The 15,236-nt window shown below is 43.8% G+C and overlaps 2 protein-coding genes across 4 annotated transcripts in view; one reads left to right on the top strand and one right to left on the bottom strand.

The window, feature by feature from the left end:
- The window catches only part of Ndufa9 (NADH:ubiquinone oxidoreductase subunit A9), a 25,666-nt gene extending 17,421 nt beyond the window's left edge, over positions 1–8,245 (bottom strand). The window contains exons 1-4 of the mRNA XM_048444090.3: positions 8,094–8,245; positions 4,937–5,107; positions 4,490–4,587; positions 1,840–1,931 (exon numbers count right to left, since the gene is read on the bottom strand). Of these exons, the coding sequence (XP_048300047.1) occupies positions 1,840–1,931; positions 4,490–4,587; positions 4,937–5,107; positions 8,094–8,142 (410 nt within the window). The 5' untranslated portion in view covers positions 8,143–8,245. The remainder of the gene's footprint in view (positions 1–1,839; positions 1,932–4,489; positions 4,588–4,936; positions 5,108–8,093) is intronic.
- Akap3 (A-kinase anchoring protein 3) overlaps positions 8,246–15,236 on the top strand; it is a 25,347-nt gene continuing 18,356 nt past the window's right edge. Inside the window, exon 1 of one of the 3 annotated variants that reach the window (XM_048444086.3) lies at positions 8,246–8,627. The gene's annotated coding sequence lies outside the window, so the exon portion shown is untranslated. Of the gene's footprint in view, positions 8,628–11,597; positions 11,740–15,236 lie in introns of those variants that run through there. The other 2 variants (XM_048444084.3, XM_048444083.3) reach the window with 2 other exon arrangements.

Here is a 15,236-nt window from a genome sequence, read left to right as displayed (position 1 = left end):
CTGCCAGGTGATGGTGGTGCATGCCTTTAATCTCAGCACTTGGCAGGTAGAGACAGGCGGATCTTGAGAGTTCGAGGCCAGCCTGGTCTACAAGAGCTAGTTCCAGGACAGGCTCCAAAACCACAGAGAAACCCTGACTCGATAAACCAAGAAAAAAAAAAAAAGAATTTATAACAATTAAACTTTTAAAGAGTAATGCCTTAATACTTAACTCTACATCAAAAGTAATTTATCCCAAGGTTTCCAGCCCTGCTTATTGTCAATAAACTTACCTAAAGACTTATTCAAAGTTATAATCCAGCACAAGAAGTACTTTATGTTCTCAAGGAGTCTTGAGGCCAAGTCAAGGCACATCAAGAAAACCTGACTATTCTGGCTAGAGGGAAGCAGGGAAGTGCTAGGGTCTGGAAAGGGACTCACTTCTCACTCGTGAAACTTGGTTTCCCTAAAAAGAAAAAAATTCAGGCACGACAGGGCCAGACCTATAATGCTGGCTACTTGGGAAGCTGAGGAAGGGATTCACAAGTTCAATGCTAGCCTGGGCTACAGAGTGAGTTCAAGACCAATCTGGGCAACTAGGCAAGTTAGTGGGATCTTATCTCAAAATGAAGAAGAAAAGGGGGACAAGGGCTATAGCTCAGTGGTAGAACACGTGCCTGGCATAAGGGAGGCCCTGAGTCCAGTCCTTAGTGTTGGAAAAGAATAAGGGAGGGAGGGAGGGAGGAAAGAAGGGAGAGGGGGAGGGAATGAAAGAAAGAGGGAGGGAGGGAGGGAAAGAGGGAGGGAGTGAGCTATGCCACAATTCAATGCCTAACATTAGCTGAATAATTACTCGTACAAATCACTGTGTTAGTCTCTACCAGAGACAGAAAACTGAAAGGACCCTGTAAGTTATCAAAGAATTTAAACTATTTAATGAAACAAGCATACTAAAAAATATCTAAATCAGACACTTAATAAACGCTAAAGGAAAAACATGTGAATAAAGGACCATGAAAGTGTCAGAGTAAAACATTATTTGGGCCAGTGCGGCAGCACACACCTATAATTTTAGCACATGCAAGGTGGAAGAGGAGAACTACAAGTCTATGGCGAGCCTGGGATACACAAGACCCTGTCTCAAAAGACAAAAAACCACTATTGATAATCCTCACAAACACTAAACAACATTCAAATCAGTACTTATACCACTTCCAGTTAATGACACAAAGAGGCAATCTAAAACACTGGAGAACAGTGAGACAAGCAAATCCTACATCCTAATTCTACCCCAGATTGACAGATTCGAGCAAAGTCAACACTGGTCACTGCCAAATTCCCACCACCAGCCACACTGACAAGATGCATTGTTGGGAGCCACCTGGAGGCACAGGTGGTCCTGCAGTTTGGAGGTAGCCATGTGGGGCTGAGCACCCCTGCCTGCACCCTTGCTTGCACATGCTCAGACCAGCAGAATGGCATTAACCAATCAGGACAGCGTTCAAGCTGCTCCACCGTTTAAAAGCAGCTGCCTCGGGGCCCAACGCTCTCTCTCTAAGCTTTCTCTCGTCCCTGCTCTATCTTCCCTTCCCCCAATTTTCCTCAAGGGAATGCTCCAAATAAAGATGTGACCAGAGAAGGAATTCTCGTTTTTGGTGGCGTTCATTCCTGCGGGACAGGATGGCCCCCCGCAATGCATCATCCCACTAACATCCACAGGACATATACCAATGAACCTCGTCACCATTACTGATGAGCTGGCTGAAACTGACACTATAATCCCCAGCACACAGAAGTCCCTGGTAAATGTCACTGAACCCTAAGACTTATGCAAAGAAGACAGGAGGGACCAAGACTTACCTGGTTTCCCAGTCCCGCCCAATAAGATTGATCACCACATTGCTGTGCTGCACCGCTCTCCAGATAGAATCTTTGTCTCTTGCGTCCCATTCCTGCAACAGCAGGAACCAATCAGATTAAAACACATGGGGGACACCTCAACATGTACAGCAACTTTCAGAATGGTCATCTGCGGTTATAGAAACAAGGTTCCATTTCACAGAGACTCCACTGATTTTAACAAATGAAGCTGATGTCTCAAACTCCCTGCTCACCCTCCACCCTTCCTAGACAAGGCAGTACATGTCATTCATGACATCAAACACTGGAAAGAGGCAGTTCATATTTAATGGTGTATATTTAGTGAGGCATACTTGGGTCTTTTGCCCCAAGCTGACATGCAGCTCATTATGTAGCCAATTTTGGAGGCATAGTAATTTCTGTTGCCCAAAAGAGTAACGATGTTGGAGGGAGACTACTTGTTGGCTCCCGGTTGCTCAGTCCTGAAATTATCACACAGAAACCATATTAATTAAATCACTGCCTGGCCCATTAGCTCTAGCTTCTTATTGGCTGACTCTTACATATGAATTTAACCCATTTCTATTAATCTGTGTATCGCTACATGGCTGTGGCTTACCGGCTAAAGTTTCCTCTGGCTCCAGCAGGGTTACAAGGCTTCTCTCTGACTCACCTCCTTTCTTTTAATTAAACAGAAAAGGGGAAGTGATGTGGGATTCCCCTTTTTGTATGCTGTGAATATGATCGATTAATAAAGAAAACTGGCTTGGCCTGATAGGGTAGAACAGAGCCAGGCGACGAAAACTAAAGTGAATGCTGGGAGAAAGAAGGGCGAGTCAGATAGAAGCCAAGTAGCCCTGCAGAAACCAGATGGAACTTTAGCAGGTAAGCCACAGCCACGTGGCGATACACAGATTAATAGAAATGGATTAAATTAATATGTAAGAGTCAGCCAATAAGAAGCTAGAGCTAATGAGCCAAGCACTGATTTAATTAATATGGTTTCTGTGTGATTATTTCAGTTCTGAGTGGCTGGGACAAACAAGCGGCCTCCTTACTACAAATTAAAGAAGCAAGTATGATTTGGGATGTAAGCAAACCGGGCACCCACCACTGGAGATAGCCAAAAGGAGCAGCACCAAACTAGGAACTCAGGACAATTTCCTAATTTCTCTTCAATTCTTTCCTTATTTATTTACCTATTTACTTTCACTGTAGTGCTGGAAATCCAACCTAGGGCTTCATGTAGGTAGGGCAAGCATTCTACCAACTGAGCTACATCTCCAGCCCCTAATGCTCTTTATAATAGCAGATCTATTTTAAAGACATGAAAAGAAGAATTAAAGAAATGCAGTGTCTAAAACTTCAAGTTTTTGTCGTTAACATTGCTTTACAATAGGGTCTACACAGCCCAGACTAACCTTGAATGCCTCCTCCCCTGCCTCCTCCCCGCCACTGCTTAGATAATAGGTGTGTGCCACCCTGCCTGGGTCTCCTTTGTTTGTTAAGGCGGAGCCTCACTCTATTCCTGAATGGCCTAGTGCTCAATATGTAGTCCAGGCTGACCTCAAACTCACAATAATCCTCCTGTCTCAGACTACTATGTGCTGGGATTGCAGGAATGAGTCCTCATCTCTGGCACAATTATTTTAATATAGAAATTCTGTTCTTTTTTTTCCCCTGAGATTACTTAATTCATAGTCACCATCGACGAGTTTATGAACTGAGCTGAAAATCTACGTGATCTGTAAGTAGCTCACCATTCACTGGATAGCCAAAGAGCCCACGCAACCTAAATCACTCCCTTGATTTAGGAAGTGCTAAATTACTCTTTAGTTCTCTGGCTATCCCTGGTCTGAAGAGCCTAAAGACCAAAGAAAAACATGACAGAATGCTGAAAAGGACTGCTTCGGAGTAAGTTCATACCAACTGGAACAAGTTCTTAAGCTTCTTCCTTGTGATTCTGTTTGTAAAACCACCTTAATTTCATACCATGAGGCAGATATAAAATCCTAAATTTACTACTTTCAGAATCTTCTACTAGTCACAAATAAAAGAGTAAACACAAAATCAAGAGAAATTCATATTAATATTTTATTTCTTCCAATAGATCTCAAATCTTTTCAATATGTAATAATTAACAAAAATATTAGCAATTACTGAATATAACCTTTTCATAGTCTTTGAAATCCATATTTTTATCCTATAGTACATCTCAATTTAGACTAGCCACAATTCATGTGCTCAACAGCGACACGTGGCTAATGTCTACCACACAGAAGCAAACAAGAGCCAACAGACCATGTCAACCATACAACCTAGTTAATAAAGTAATACCAGAGCACAGCCATATCCATTCACTCACATACTGTCTGTGACTGCTTTGGGACCGTAAGAGTGAGCTCAGCAGCTCTGACAGAGATTCTATGATCTGCAAATTGCAAATAATTGTTATCTAGTACTATACAAAAACAGTTTGCCCATGGTCAGACTAGGGCTTGCATGCTAAAACAAGATCTGCAGGATCCTAACAGAATTGAGGACGCTCTTAGGCTGGGGTTAAACAACTGCTTTATTACACTGCCTCTTACCCCTAACGATGACCTCAGAAATTACATTAATAACTCCAATGCCCGGCATAAAGGCTTACCAGAAAGATAATCTGGCCCAGGTCACCCATGGGGCGAAGGTGCATGGTATCATATATGTCACACCGATAGGGTATGATCACTTGTGACCCCATTCGTCCTAAAAGATGAAAGTAAACAGGATCAACATCAACATGATATGGGAATGATACACAATAATGACTGAGAAAATATCAAATTCTAATGTGATAGATTAACTTAATGCTTAGTAAAAAGTGTATTCTGCCATACCAAAGCTGCCATAACTTCTCAGGGTACTGTATTCCCATAATGTCCTATAGAGGAAGCATGGATGTTTTCTCAATGCCAAGGCAGATAAAATTTATATACTTCTAAGACAGAAGTAACTTGTAATATCATTAAAACAAAAACATCTGGCTCACAGTCTCAAGAGGGGCAATCTTAGTTCAGGGCAATGGAGGGCACTGAACTAAAAGAACCTGACTCACCAAGGCCGTTGACAACATATCGACCCAGGAATCCTGTGGCTCCAAACACAGTGGCCACAACTCCACTGACAGATGAGCGGCCACCTTTCCCATGAGGTATGACAGCATGATGAAGCTGGCGATGGGATGGGCCACGAAACACAGATATAGCTGTTGCAGTGATGGCAGGACCTTCAGGAAAACAGCAGAGTCAGCAAACATGGCACATGTTATCATAAAAGCAACCAATAAATAACAGTTTCTTTCTCTAGAAATTTATAACTATTTTGGGAATGGTACCTTAGGGATTTAAGTACCAACAACAGTAAACATAAATTATTGTAGCATAAAATCTATAGGAAATATACAAAACTAGAAAGCAAATACCATGTCGTATTGGGCATATAACCTTAGGTCGTATTAAAGTGTTTTGAGAAAGGTTTTAAAGAAGAATAGCAAAGACTAGAATCCCATGAGAAAGACACAACATACACAATCAAGGAGAAGTAAGAATGAGTAAGACTGGAGTGGAGAAACAACAAAAGACCATCTGGACATGAATGAAACTTGATGGCAAGAGAGAAGCAAAACTGAGGATGTGGTTGGAGGCAGAAGACTACTGGTATCTCAAAAGGGAAAAAGAAAGAAAAAGGCTGGAGAGCTAGCTCAGTAGGTAAGGTGTTTGCTATGAAGGCACAAAGTTTGAATCCCTAACACTCAATGTCTGTGTGTCGTTGTGTGTGTGTGTGTATGTGTGTGGAGAGAAAGAAAGAGAGAAAGAGAGAGAGAGAGAGAGAGAGAGAGAGAGAGAGAGAGAGAGAGAGGAAGAAGAAAAACCTGCCAAGCATGGTGACACTCATTTGTGGCCCCAGTGACAGGTGATAGAGAGACTGTCTCACCAGGCGGATCCCTAGAGCTCAGTCAAGTCAACCGAGCCAAGTCAATGATTTCAAGTTCAGTGAAGGATTCTGTCTCAGACAGGCAGACAGACAGACAAGGTTGAGAATGATTAAGGAAGACCCCATACATTGATCTCTGGCCTTCACATGCACACACATTCACAAGTACCCATACATATGTATGTCCATATATATATATATATATATATATATATATATATATATATATATATATATATACACACAGACACAGAAAACAAGAAGATAAACAAAAAGAGTGCAGTTTAGATGTAAAAATCACTGAAAAGCAATTTTTTGGTAGGGGGTTGGTGAGTATGTAAATTGGTGCAACTAAGACAGAAGCAGGTATCCACAGAAGGGCACCATCTCACCCGAAGATATTGGGCTGGAGTTATCCACCCTTAAAAACTCAAGTTTTTTGAGACAGGGTAACCCAGGTAACCCTAGAATTCCCTACATAGAGTCCAAACTGTCTTTAAACCCACAATGATCCTCCTGCCTCAGCCTCTCAAGTACTGAGATTACAGATGTGAACTGCCATGCCTTTCTGTTTTATATCGCTATGCCAAGAATTCCTTTGATGTTCATTTATCGTAAATAAGAAAAGACTGGGGCACAGGGACATCTGACTCCCCAGCTGACAGTTAGACTTCCTCTTGCTGCTCTGATTACCCTCAGCAAAAACATTATCAAACAGTCACCTGCCCTTACGGCAGCACCAGTGGTCCTGCATATTCCACATGGTCATCTCATTAGATGCCGAAAAAGCTTTTGACAAAACACAACATCCCTTCGTGATAAAGGTCGTGGAGAGAGCAGGGATACAAGGAGCATTCCTAAGCATAATAAAGGCAATATACACCAAGCCAACAGCCAACATCAAATTAAATGAAGAGAAACTTCCAGCGATCCCACTGAAATCAGGAACAACACAAGGTTGCCCACTCTCTCTAACAAGATAGTTCTTGAGGTTCTAGTTAGAGCAATAAGATACCAAAAGGAGATCAAGGGAATACAAATTGGAAAAGAAGTGAAACTCTCTTTGCTGAGAATATGATAGTTTACATAAGTAATCCCAAAAATTCTACCAAGGAACTTCTACAACTCATAAACACTTTCAGTAATGTAGCTGCATATTCCATGATGCCTTGGGAAAACTACACGGCCAAAGCCGATTGCCTTGACCTGAGAGCCCGCCTCAGTCAGACTACTTGAAAAGCCTGTGCCAGATTTCTATGCTATCACAACCTAATTCTAGGACCCTGCAACTATTTCCACCTAGACCAGAGCATGAGCACAGACTGGTACTAAAAAGGATAGGCTGGGATTGCTGGGAGCATCTCTGACTATCTCGCATGGCTCATTTGGCGAGTCTCCTGAAAGACACTCTTCTGTGGTTTTCCTCAGTAGTGTAGCAAAAAAAGTTTAATAAAAGGCTTCTTCTGGGTAGCTTTTCCTGTCTACTTGTAGAAGTGTGGGCCAAGTTGGTAACACGAGGGAAGAAGCAGCAGAAATGGCAAAGAAGTGGTGATGGAAGAGGCGGTGGCACAGGGACGTCTGACTCCCTAATTAGCAGCTGTTGGGCTTTCTCTTGCTGGCCCCAAAGCTCTTTCCAATGATTCTGACATGAAGCAATTAGGCAGCCAATGATACTCGTTAATGAGTAAAATGCACTATGGAAAAACATAACTGAAGTGGACACGGTTTGTAGAACGGAGGCGTAAAGATGGAGAGGAACAAAGTCTGAAGGCTTTGCTTCTTCTGGAAGAAAAAAAAATGCATGCTTTCGAACAGAGGACTGAGAACAAATCCAACCACAACAGAAGAGTAGGCAAACAATGTTGCCACGTCCTAAGCTGTCTTCCACTCTTCTGCGCTCCTCTTTCCACCCAGCTCCTAATTCTTTCTCCGCAAGCATTTCTCTCTCCGGCAGACCCTGGCGCCACAACCTAACATAGTCTCCATCCGTAGAGGTGGGGATCGTGGTTTCGATTGATTACTATCATGAAGCCAATCGATGTCCTACTGTGCGACCCCCTTTTCCTCTCTGAATTTATCTTGACCTCAACCTTCCCAACAATCTCCATACTAACTCGAGCTTTAAAGCGTCCAGGTTCTCCTCGTCCCTCCCTGCAACTCCAGCTCCCCATCCCCTTCTCGAGAGCACAAGTTCACACATAAACCTAGGGTATGAGGAAAAAAAGTTGGGTTCTCCTCGCGGAATCGGACCCTATCCGGCTGTGCCCGGTGACACTTACGTGACATTGGCAGCGCTAGGACAACCCGGGAGCGGACGGCGGTCGCCATCTTCTCCCACAATGCCCCACGGCTCGAGCTTCCGCCAACTACGGCAACAACGCGGGGCCAAATAGTATTCGCCGTCCTCTCTGCGCAGGCGCCAACTGAGAACGGACCTGGCGGGTTATGGTGAGAAGGGAATGAAAGCAGACGAGTGGAGAGAGAAAAAAGAAAGGAAGGGGAAAACAGAATCCCGGTTCTGGAATGGGCTGTGAAGATCATCTTATATTACTGGGGAGTCTGCAGTTCAGACTCAACCAGGGACTAACTCCGGGGCGTGCAAAATGGCCAGCCTTCAAAGTCCAACACTTGGTGGGCTGTTACCAGTCAGGCAACTCTGCGGGCGTGGGGCTGGGATGGAGGAGACGTAGCCCTGCCCTTGCGAAGTTGCAGGAAGGAAAAACTTTTCAAGCGAAGCGAGGGTCTGCGCAGAGTGCACAAGAGGAGAGGAGAAATAAGAACGCAGAAGCGACCCCTCTCCCCCGGCTGCCAAAGTAAGTGCTCGTGGATGCCTTCAAGAACGTCCTTTGGGGCTTTAGTGCTCACTGCCCCAGGTGAGCAGTAAAGCCCCAAAGAAATGCTTGCTTATACGTCTGCACCAATCCAAACCTGCTCATAGGTGACCTCTCCAGGGACCTTTGACCTTTCCAGGTCCCCTATCATGAGTTTTGGTTGGCTGGTGTTTATGTGTTTATTTGGTTTTGAATTTCGTTTATAGAAACACACTAACCACTGCCTGACCTATGACTCTGAAGTTCTTTTTTTGGAATTTTGAGACAGGGTCTCCTTATGAAGTCCTGGTTGGCTTCGAACTTGTGATATTCACGGCACTGCTTTAGGCATGAGTCACCACCCCAGGCTGACCTAGAGATTCATAAATGGATTTGAAATACGAACCTCCTAAAATGTGATATAAAATTGCAACTCAAGTTTGACATTCAACACTTTTTCTATGGGAAAAAACAGTGGTGGCCTTACCTAGAGAAGGTGTTCGTTTTTTAAACTGGGCCTCGTTGAAAATCTGTATTGTTCTAGAAAGAGATACCTAGAGCCTGAAGATATTCCGAAAAAAATGAAAAGCATTTGCATTTTAAAGTCTTTTTCAGGATGTGGTGGTACACACCTGTAATCTGAACTCTCGGGAGGCAGAGGCAGGAGGAGTTCCAGGCCAGCCTAGGGGACCTTGTCTCAAATTTTAAAAAATTAAGAGCTCCATTCCAGTCAACCTTGATATACCTGAGTAGAAGACAGCCAGTTGTACAGTTCCCAGAAGGAAGTTTCAAGGACACTGAACATTCTAGAAATCGATTAATTGATTAGAACCTTAATGATAGTGGAGAGGGTGGGATGTTACATACCCAAAGCCAGATTATCGTGGCCTATCCTTAACCTTCTAAATAGCCATTTATTCTCCATCTTTGTGTGCCCTGATGTCCTTCTGACTGTCTCCTGCAGTCTTTGAGGGTGTATCGGGACCATTAGATTCCACTAACCAGTGCTAAAAATGTCATCAGAGAGCCTCTGAGGTCCCTCTGTATCCAGGGTTTCCTGATTTACTATAACCCGCTCTTCTGATGCTTCAGCACATGCATCTGAAAAGTGTTTATTTGTAATTCTTTTTGTTCCGTTACTGCAAGAACTTTCATTGTTGGGCCATGAAACTTAGGGTAACCTGGATTTGGTCACTCATATCTGGCTTCACAATAAACTATACCTCTTGCCCCCTTTTGAGGTGAGCTGTTTTGTATGTGGTCCCAGTAACCCTATGAAACATACCTCGGTCTTATCAATAAACTGCCTAGTGTAGGGGAATCATTCTAGACTTGGTCATTCTTTCAGTGCTCAGTGGAGATAGGGTCCATTGTTCATGTCTGGGAAGAAAGTGTGTGTCGCTGGGGTCGGCAGTCGACTGGCCCTGCGTAGGGACTGCTTGTGAGTAGGGTTGTAAGATCCGTACGCTCCCTACTGTTGTTTACTTTTTACTTTATTTACAGAGGACTGAAATGAGGGCACCAGATATGCAAGGCAAATGTCTCAGTCCTTCTTACTTTGTTTTGAGACAGTGTCTCACTGAGTTACCTTAACCTTGAACTCTTTGTAGCCGAGGCTGACCTTGAACTTCAGTTCTCCTAAGTAGTTGAGGTGCTGTGAGTACTGGTCTACACCTCCAGACCCAGCTCACCCTACTGTTTGTAAGAGCTGTCATTGACCAAATCGAATTAGAAAAGAAACCCTTTAACTGTGAAGCTCAGTAATGCTGAATTGCCCTGCATTTCTTGACCTCATCCTTCCTTGATTCAGAACTCACAATTTACTATATTACCATGTTTGTTAATATCACATGTCACAATTGGTATCTTAACATACTTTCCAAGTTCTGATAAATTGACAGCCCCATCCCCATTTTGCAGCTGCCTTCTAATCCCTGTGTGGTAACTGGGTCATCTGACATCTCTGAGTCCAGCGCTGCCTCCTGCTCACACTTGGGGTATCGGGGCGTCCTCTGGTAGTGAGAGAGCACTAATCTGAATACCCAGAATATTCGCCCCTTTTCCCGTGACCCGCAAAGTGCTGATAGCAGGTGTGCCCGCTCAGACTCCAGGGAGGTACCCGGAAAGACTCTGCAGTAGCCAGCAAGCCCCAGCCCCCTCTTTTAAAGGTGAAAAAGATCAACAACAACAACAAAATGATAGTTGGCGAAGAGCTTTACTGAAGGATGCCAATAGCCAGCCAGCTTTCCACTCTGTTAGGGTGTGTTGTTTGGTTTTGTGTGTTGGGTTTGGGGTTTTGTGGGGTTTTTACTGTTGTTTGGGGTGGGGGTGTTGTTTTTGTCACCCATTGGAACTCTTTTCCTTGGTTAGATTGTTTTTGTACCAGGCATAGTGGTGCGTGCCTGTGATACAGTCAGCAGCAACAGTTATAGAAACACAGTCCCACAGTTACGCCATATCACCAGCTTTGACACAAACAATTTCAGGCTGAGCCAGTGTGAAACAGGATCCTCTTCTCAGCTGCCATCTGAATTTGTTGGTGTTACTCAGCTGTTTTAAATGAAATCCATTGGCATGACTTCCCTTCCTGTACTTCCCCATCTCAGACACTCAAAGAGGTGAGTTAATAGGAGAAAGCAAGGCCAGTCCTTCTTTTTTTTATAATTTATTTAATTTTATTTTTTGTACATTGGTGTGAAAGTGTCAGATTCCCCTGGAACTGGAGTTAGAGACAGTTATTAGCTATCATGTGGGTGCTGGGAATTGAACCTGGGTCCTCTGGAAGAGCAGTTAGTGCTCTTAACCACTGAGCCATCTCTCCAGCCCAAGGCCAGTCCTTCTAACTAAATGTCCAGAGCCATAAAGTGTATTTCCACCCCTCCTCTTTTCCTATTGAGTACTCAGTCTTAGGCAGCCTCACATTGTTGCTATAGAAACAGTGATGTCACCAGTTACAATTCTGATGTCACCTCCTAGTCCCAACAAGAAGGAGGTGCATGGAAGGCTGGGGGAGGAAACAAGATCTTCAGCTGAGCAAGAACATCCCAGCATCTTCATTGACTTTAAAAGTATATTCTGGAATCTTCTGTGGTTCGCTGTTCCCAGAGCTACAGAGGTAGGGAAGCCCACGGGGTTGGTAAGAGAGCCCATTTTCTGATCCCGTCGTTAGAAAGATGGTGGGCAGCCTTTTTACTTTCAACTCAGCTTCTTGCTTCTGCCCTGCCTGTCTTAATTTCATCTTTGAGTACTGTGGAAATAAAAGGACTCCCTCAGTAACATCCCACACACCCTCCCTCTTCCTTAAGTTCCTGAGTTACTTACAGTTTGACCTGACCTGCTATCCCAGACCATCATTTTGGAGGCCCAAGGCACTTTCTCCTTCCCCTCCTCCCAGCGTGATGGTGATGTTGAGAGTAGGGATTACCTGCCTGCTGGCTTTTCCAGCTCTCCTGTCTCTTTTCTCTCTAAAATCATGCTGGTATAGCTGAGTCCGATTCTTACCCACTTGAAGCCTCACATTTTTTATAAAGAATCGAAGCTTTGGTTAGGCGGCAGAGCACTGGGAATGGGTGTTGTAGCCCATGAAATAGCATCTGTATGGGGGCTCTGGGCGAGAAGACACTCTAGGGGAAGTAAAGCTAGTGAAGCCTCCCAGAGTGAGTGCTGAGATGCACAGCCCTCAACTCCATAGTGAGAAAATCCCGAGAACGCCAGTGTCGGAGTCAGCAAGGTTTGTTGGATTTCTACAGTGTTCCAGACAGAAAGAACGGACAGAGGAGGAAGATGGGCATTCTTCGTGAAGACGAAGGCATTCACCCGTATTAAAATGAACACTAAACTTTCCTTGAAAGAGCTTCAAAATATGACCAGATATGAAGAAACCCCATATGATCCTTAATTCTGTTGCCAAGAATTTAGTCTTCATAAGTTTAGAAATCTTGAGAAATTAGGAAGTGGGGGTGGGGTGGTGTCCAGTAGAGTTGTGGCCTGGGGTAGGGCAGGCCTGAGCAGACCTGCCCCACTGTTGGCATTCATGGTTTGCACTCTCCCACTTTGAGGTAATAATCACTTTGACACCCTCCCCCATCTTTTGGTCTTGTTTCTGGTTTTTTTTTTTTCTCATAACTGTAGCTCAGGCTTCTGAACTCATTGTATAGTCTAAGCTGGTCTCAAATTTGCAGCCATTATCCTGCCACAGCCTCCAAGTGCTGAGGTCCCGCTGTCTGATTGGCATTGGTGTGGTGTGTGTGTGTGTGTGTGTGTGTGTGTGTGTGTGTGAGAGAGAGAGAGAGAGAGGGAGAGAAAGAGAGAGAGCGAGAGAGAGAGAGCGAGAGAGAGAGAGAGAAAGAACATGCATGCATGGAGAGGTCAGACATAAAGGATTTTCATCACTTGCTCTCTGCTAATTTTTTGAGAGAGAGTCTCTCACTGACCCTGAAGCTTACCAGTTTGGAGTTCCAGGTGTGAACCACCACACCCAGCTTATCAGGTGGATGCTGGAGAATAAATTGATTAAATTTGGATCATTATGGTTGCGTGGTTTTAGAGTAAGCACTTTAGTGACTGAGCCATCTTCCTGGTCCCCTCACTGTGTGTCTGTGCGTGCACCCATACACACACACTCACGCCTGCGTGCCCAGAGGCCGGAGGAATATGTGTAGTGTGCTGCTGATCTCTTCTGCCTTCTTCCCTGGAGACAGGGTTTCTCACTGAACCTGCTCCTAGGCTAGTAGCCAGCAGACTCACAAGCCTCAGGATCCTGTCTCCACCCATCCCCCTTTGGGCTGGCGCTGCAGGCTCAAGTGAGCAGCCACATTTAGGTTTTGGTTGCTGCTAGAGAGTCAAACTCAGGTCTCCTTTCTTTCTCAGCAAGTGCTCTTGCTCCCTGAGCCGTCTTCCCAACCTCACATTGGAGTTTTTGAGGAACCTTTGTAAATCGGTCCATTGCGACCACAGAATATGCCAAATCTCCCAGGCTGTTAACATAAAGAGCTAGAATAGCTAAAGAAAGAAATCCATTGGTTCTAATATTCTTATGGGCTTCAGTTTCCCAATCTGTTAGGTGAGAACATGAATTAATTGAGAAGTAAATGACACATTTTATATGTTGACTTTTTTCTTTGTCAGTTTAACAGGTAACACAGAGCTATGACTCTACCACTTGGTTACTTTTTGATTTTGTTTTTTTGGGTTTTTTGTGTGTGTATGTGTGACAGGGTCTCACTCTGTCACCCAGAATGGTCTGGAACTAGCTGTGTATCCCTGGCTGACCCCGAAATCAGAAAAATATATCTGCTTCAGCCTCCTGTGTTCTTGTGCACTTGGTTTAAAGGCAGGAAGCATCACACCCAGTTCTAGGTTTCAACTGATAGATACAGTATTCACTTGACTCCTTTCATCGTTTTAGATCTTCCTCTTTATTGTGGGAAACATACACATTAATTTCAAAATCTGAAAACCTTTATGGCTCATGTCTGTTATAGCAGCACTTGGGAGGGAGGCAGGAGGATCATGAATTCAAGCATCCTCAGTTATATATTGTGAGTTTAGGGTCAACCTAAACTGTCATGAGTCCTTCTCTCAGCAACAACAAAAGGCAAGAAAGTCACGTGCCTATGTATATAATGCCATCGTCCAGACAGCGTAGGGAGATTTAGCTGACTACAAGCTTTATGTTTGCAGACAAACACACAGAAAATAGACTAAAAACATTAGAATATATGTAAGCCAAGAGTTTGCAAGATATACAAAACTAGTGAAACCTGCTCTGTGAAAAGAGTACTGAACATTTGGGATGTTCATTTCTTTGCATTATGGTATAGGAAGATCTGGCCAAACTTATTGCCAAAGCATTGGCATTTTAAAAATCAATATATGGCTTATCATCATAATTCATTTGAGCAAGCCATTTCTTTTTGTTCCCAGGTTCTCCGATTTTTAAGAAGGAGAAAAATGAGCTGCCTGGAACTACAAATGGGCAGGACTTGTATATTCACTCATTCAACAGAAAATTACTAAGCACCAACTTTAAAGCTACCAGCTATTAGGAGGGATTTGCTTAGTTCAGGAAGCCACTTAATAAAGCAAATAGGGTACCTGTGGACAGTTGCCATATTAGGTAGGCTGAGACTGTGAAATGAGTTATGTTGGAGACTTTGAAGGAGAAACAGTAATATTCAACTAGGGACTTAAAAATTTGCCGTGGATAGGATAACTGGCTTGGGTTCAAGTAGGGAGGTTTAGAGGAATGTTTTGGAGGCATGTGTGCAGTTAATGCTGGGTCCAAGAGTAAAATGCACAAATGTCCTTTATTAATGTCTCAGAAGAGCTAGACTGAGGAAGTTAGTTGAAATAGAGACATGCTTTATGTACTCTTTATGAGGACAGATATTTCCCTCTAATCTGAAAAAAAAAATGCTTACAAAATGTTTTCTGATCTCCCCATCCCACCTGCTTGTCTCCGAGCTGGTGAAGTGGGAAAGTAGCCGTTGTTCTCGTCATGAAGCCGAGAGTGACAGTAGCCGCTGAAGAAATGATTGGCCTAAAGTAAAATGACTTTTTACTGAGACCTCTCAGAACACACCAAGAGTAGTATGTGGATCCCTCCCAGAA

The sequence above is a fragment of the Myodes glareolus genome, chromosome 3, assembly GCF_982192425.1.
Source record: "Myodes glareolus chromosome 3, mMyoGla1.1, whole genome shotgun sequence".
In the NCBI taxonomy this organism is placed as follows: domain Eukaryota; kingdom Metazoa; phylum Chordata; class Mammalia; order Rodentia; family Cricetidae; genus Myodes; species Myodes glareolus.
This window is presented reverse-complemented; position numbering and strand designations above follow the sequence as displayed.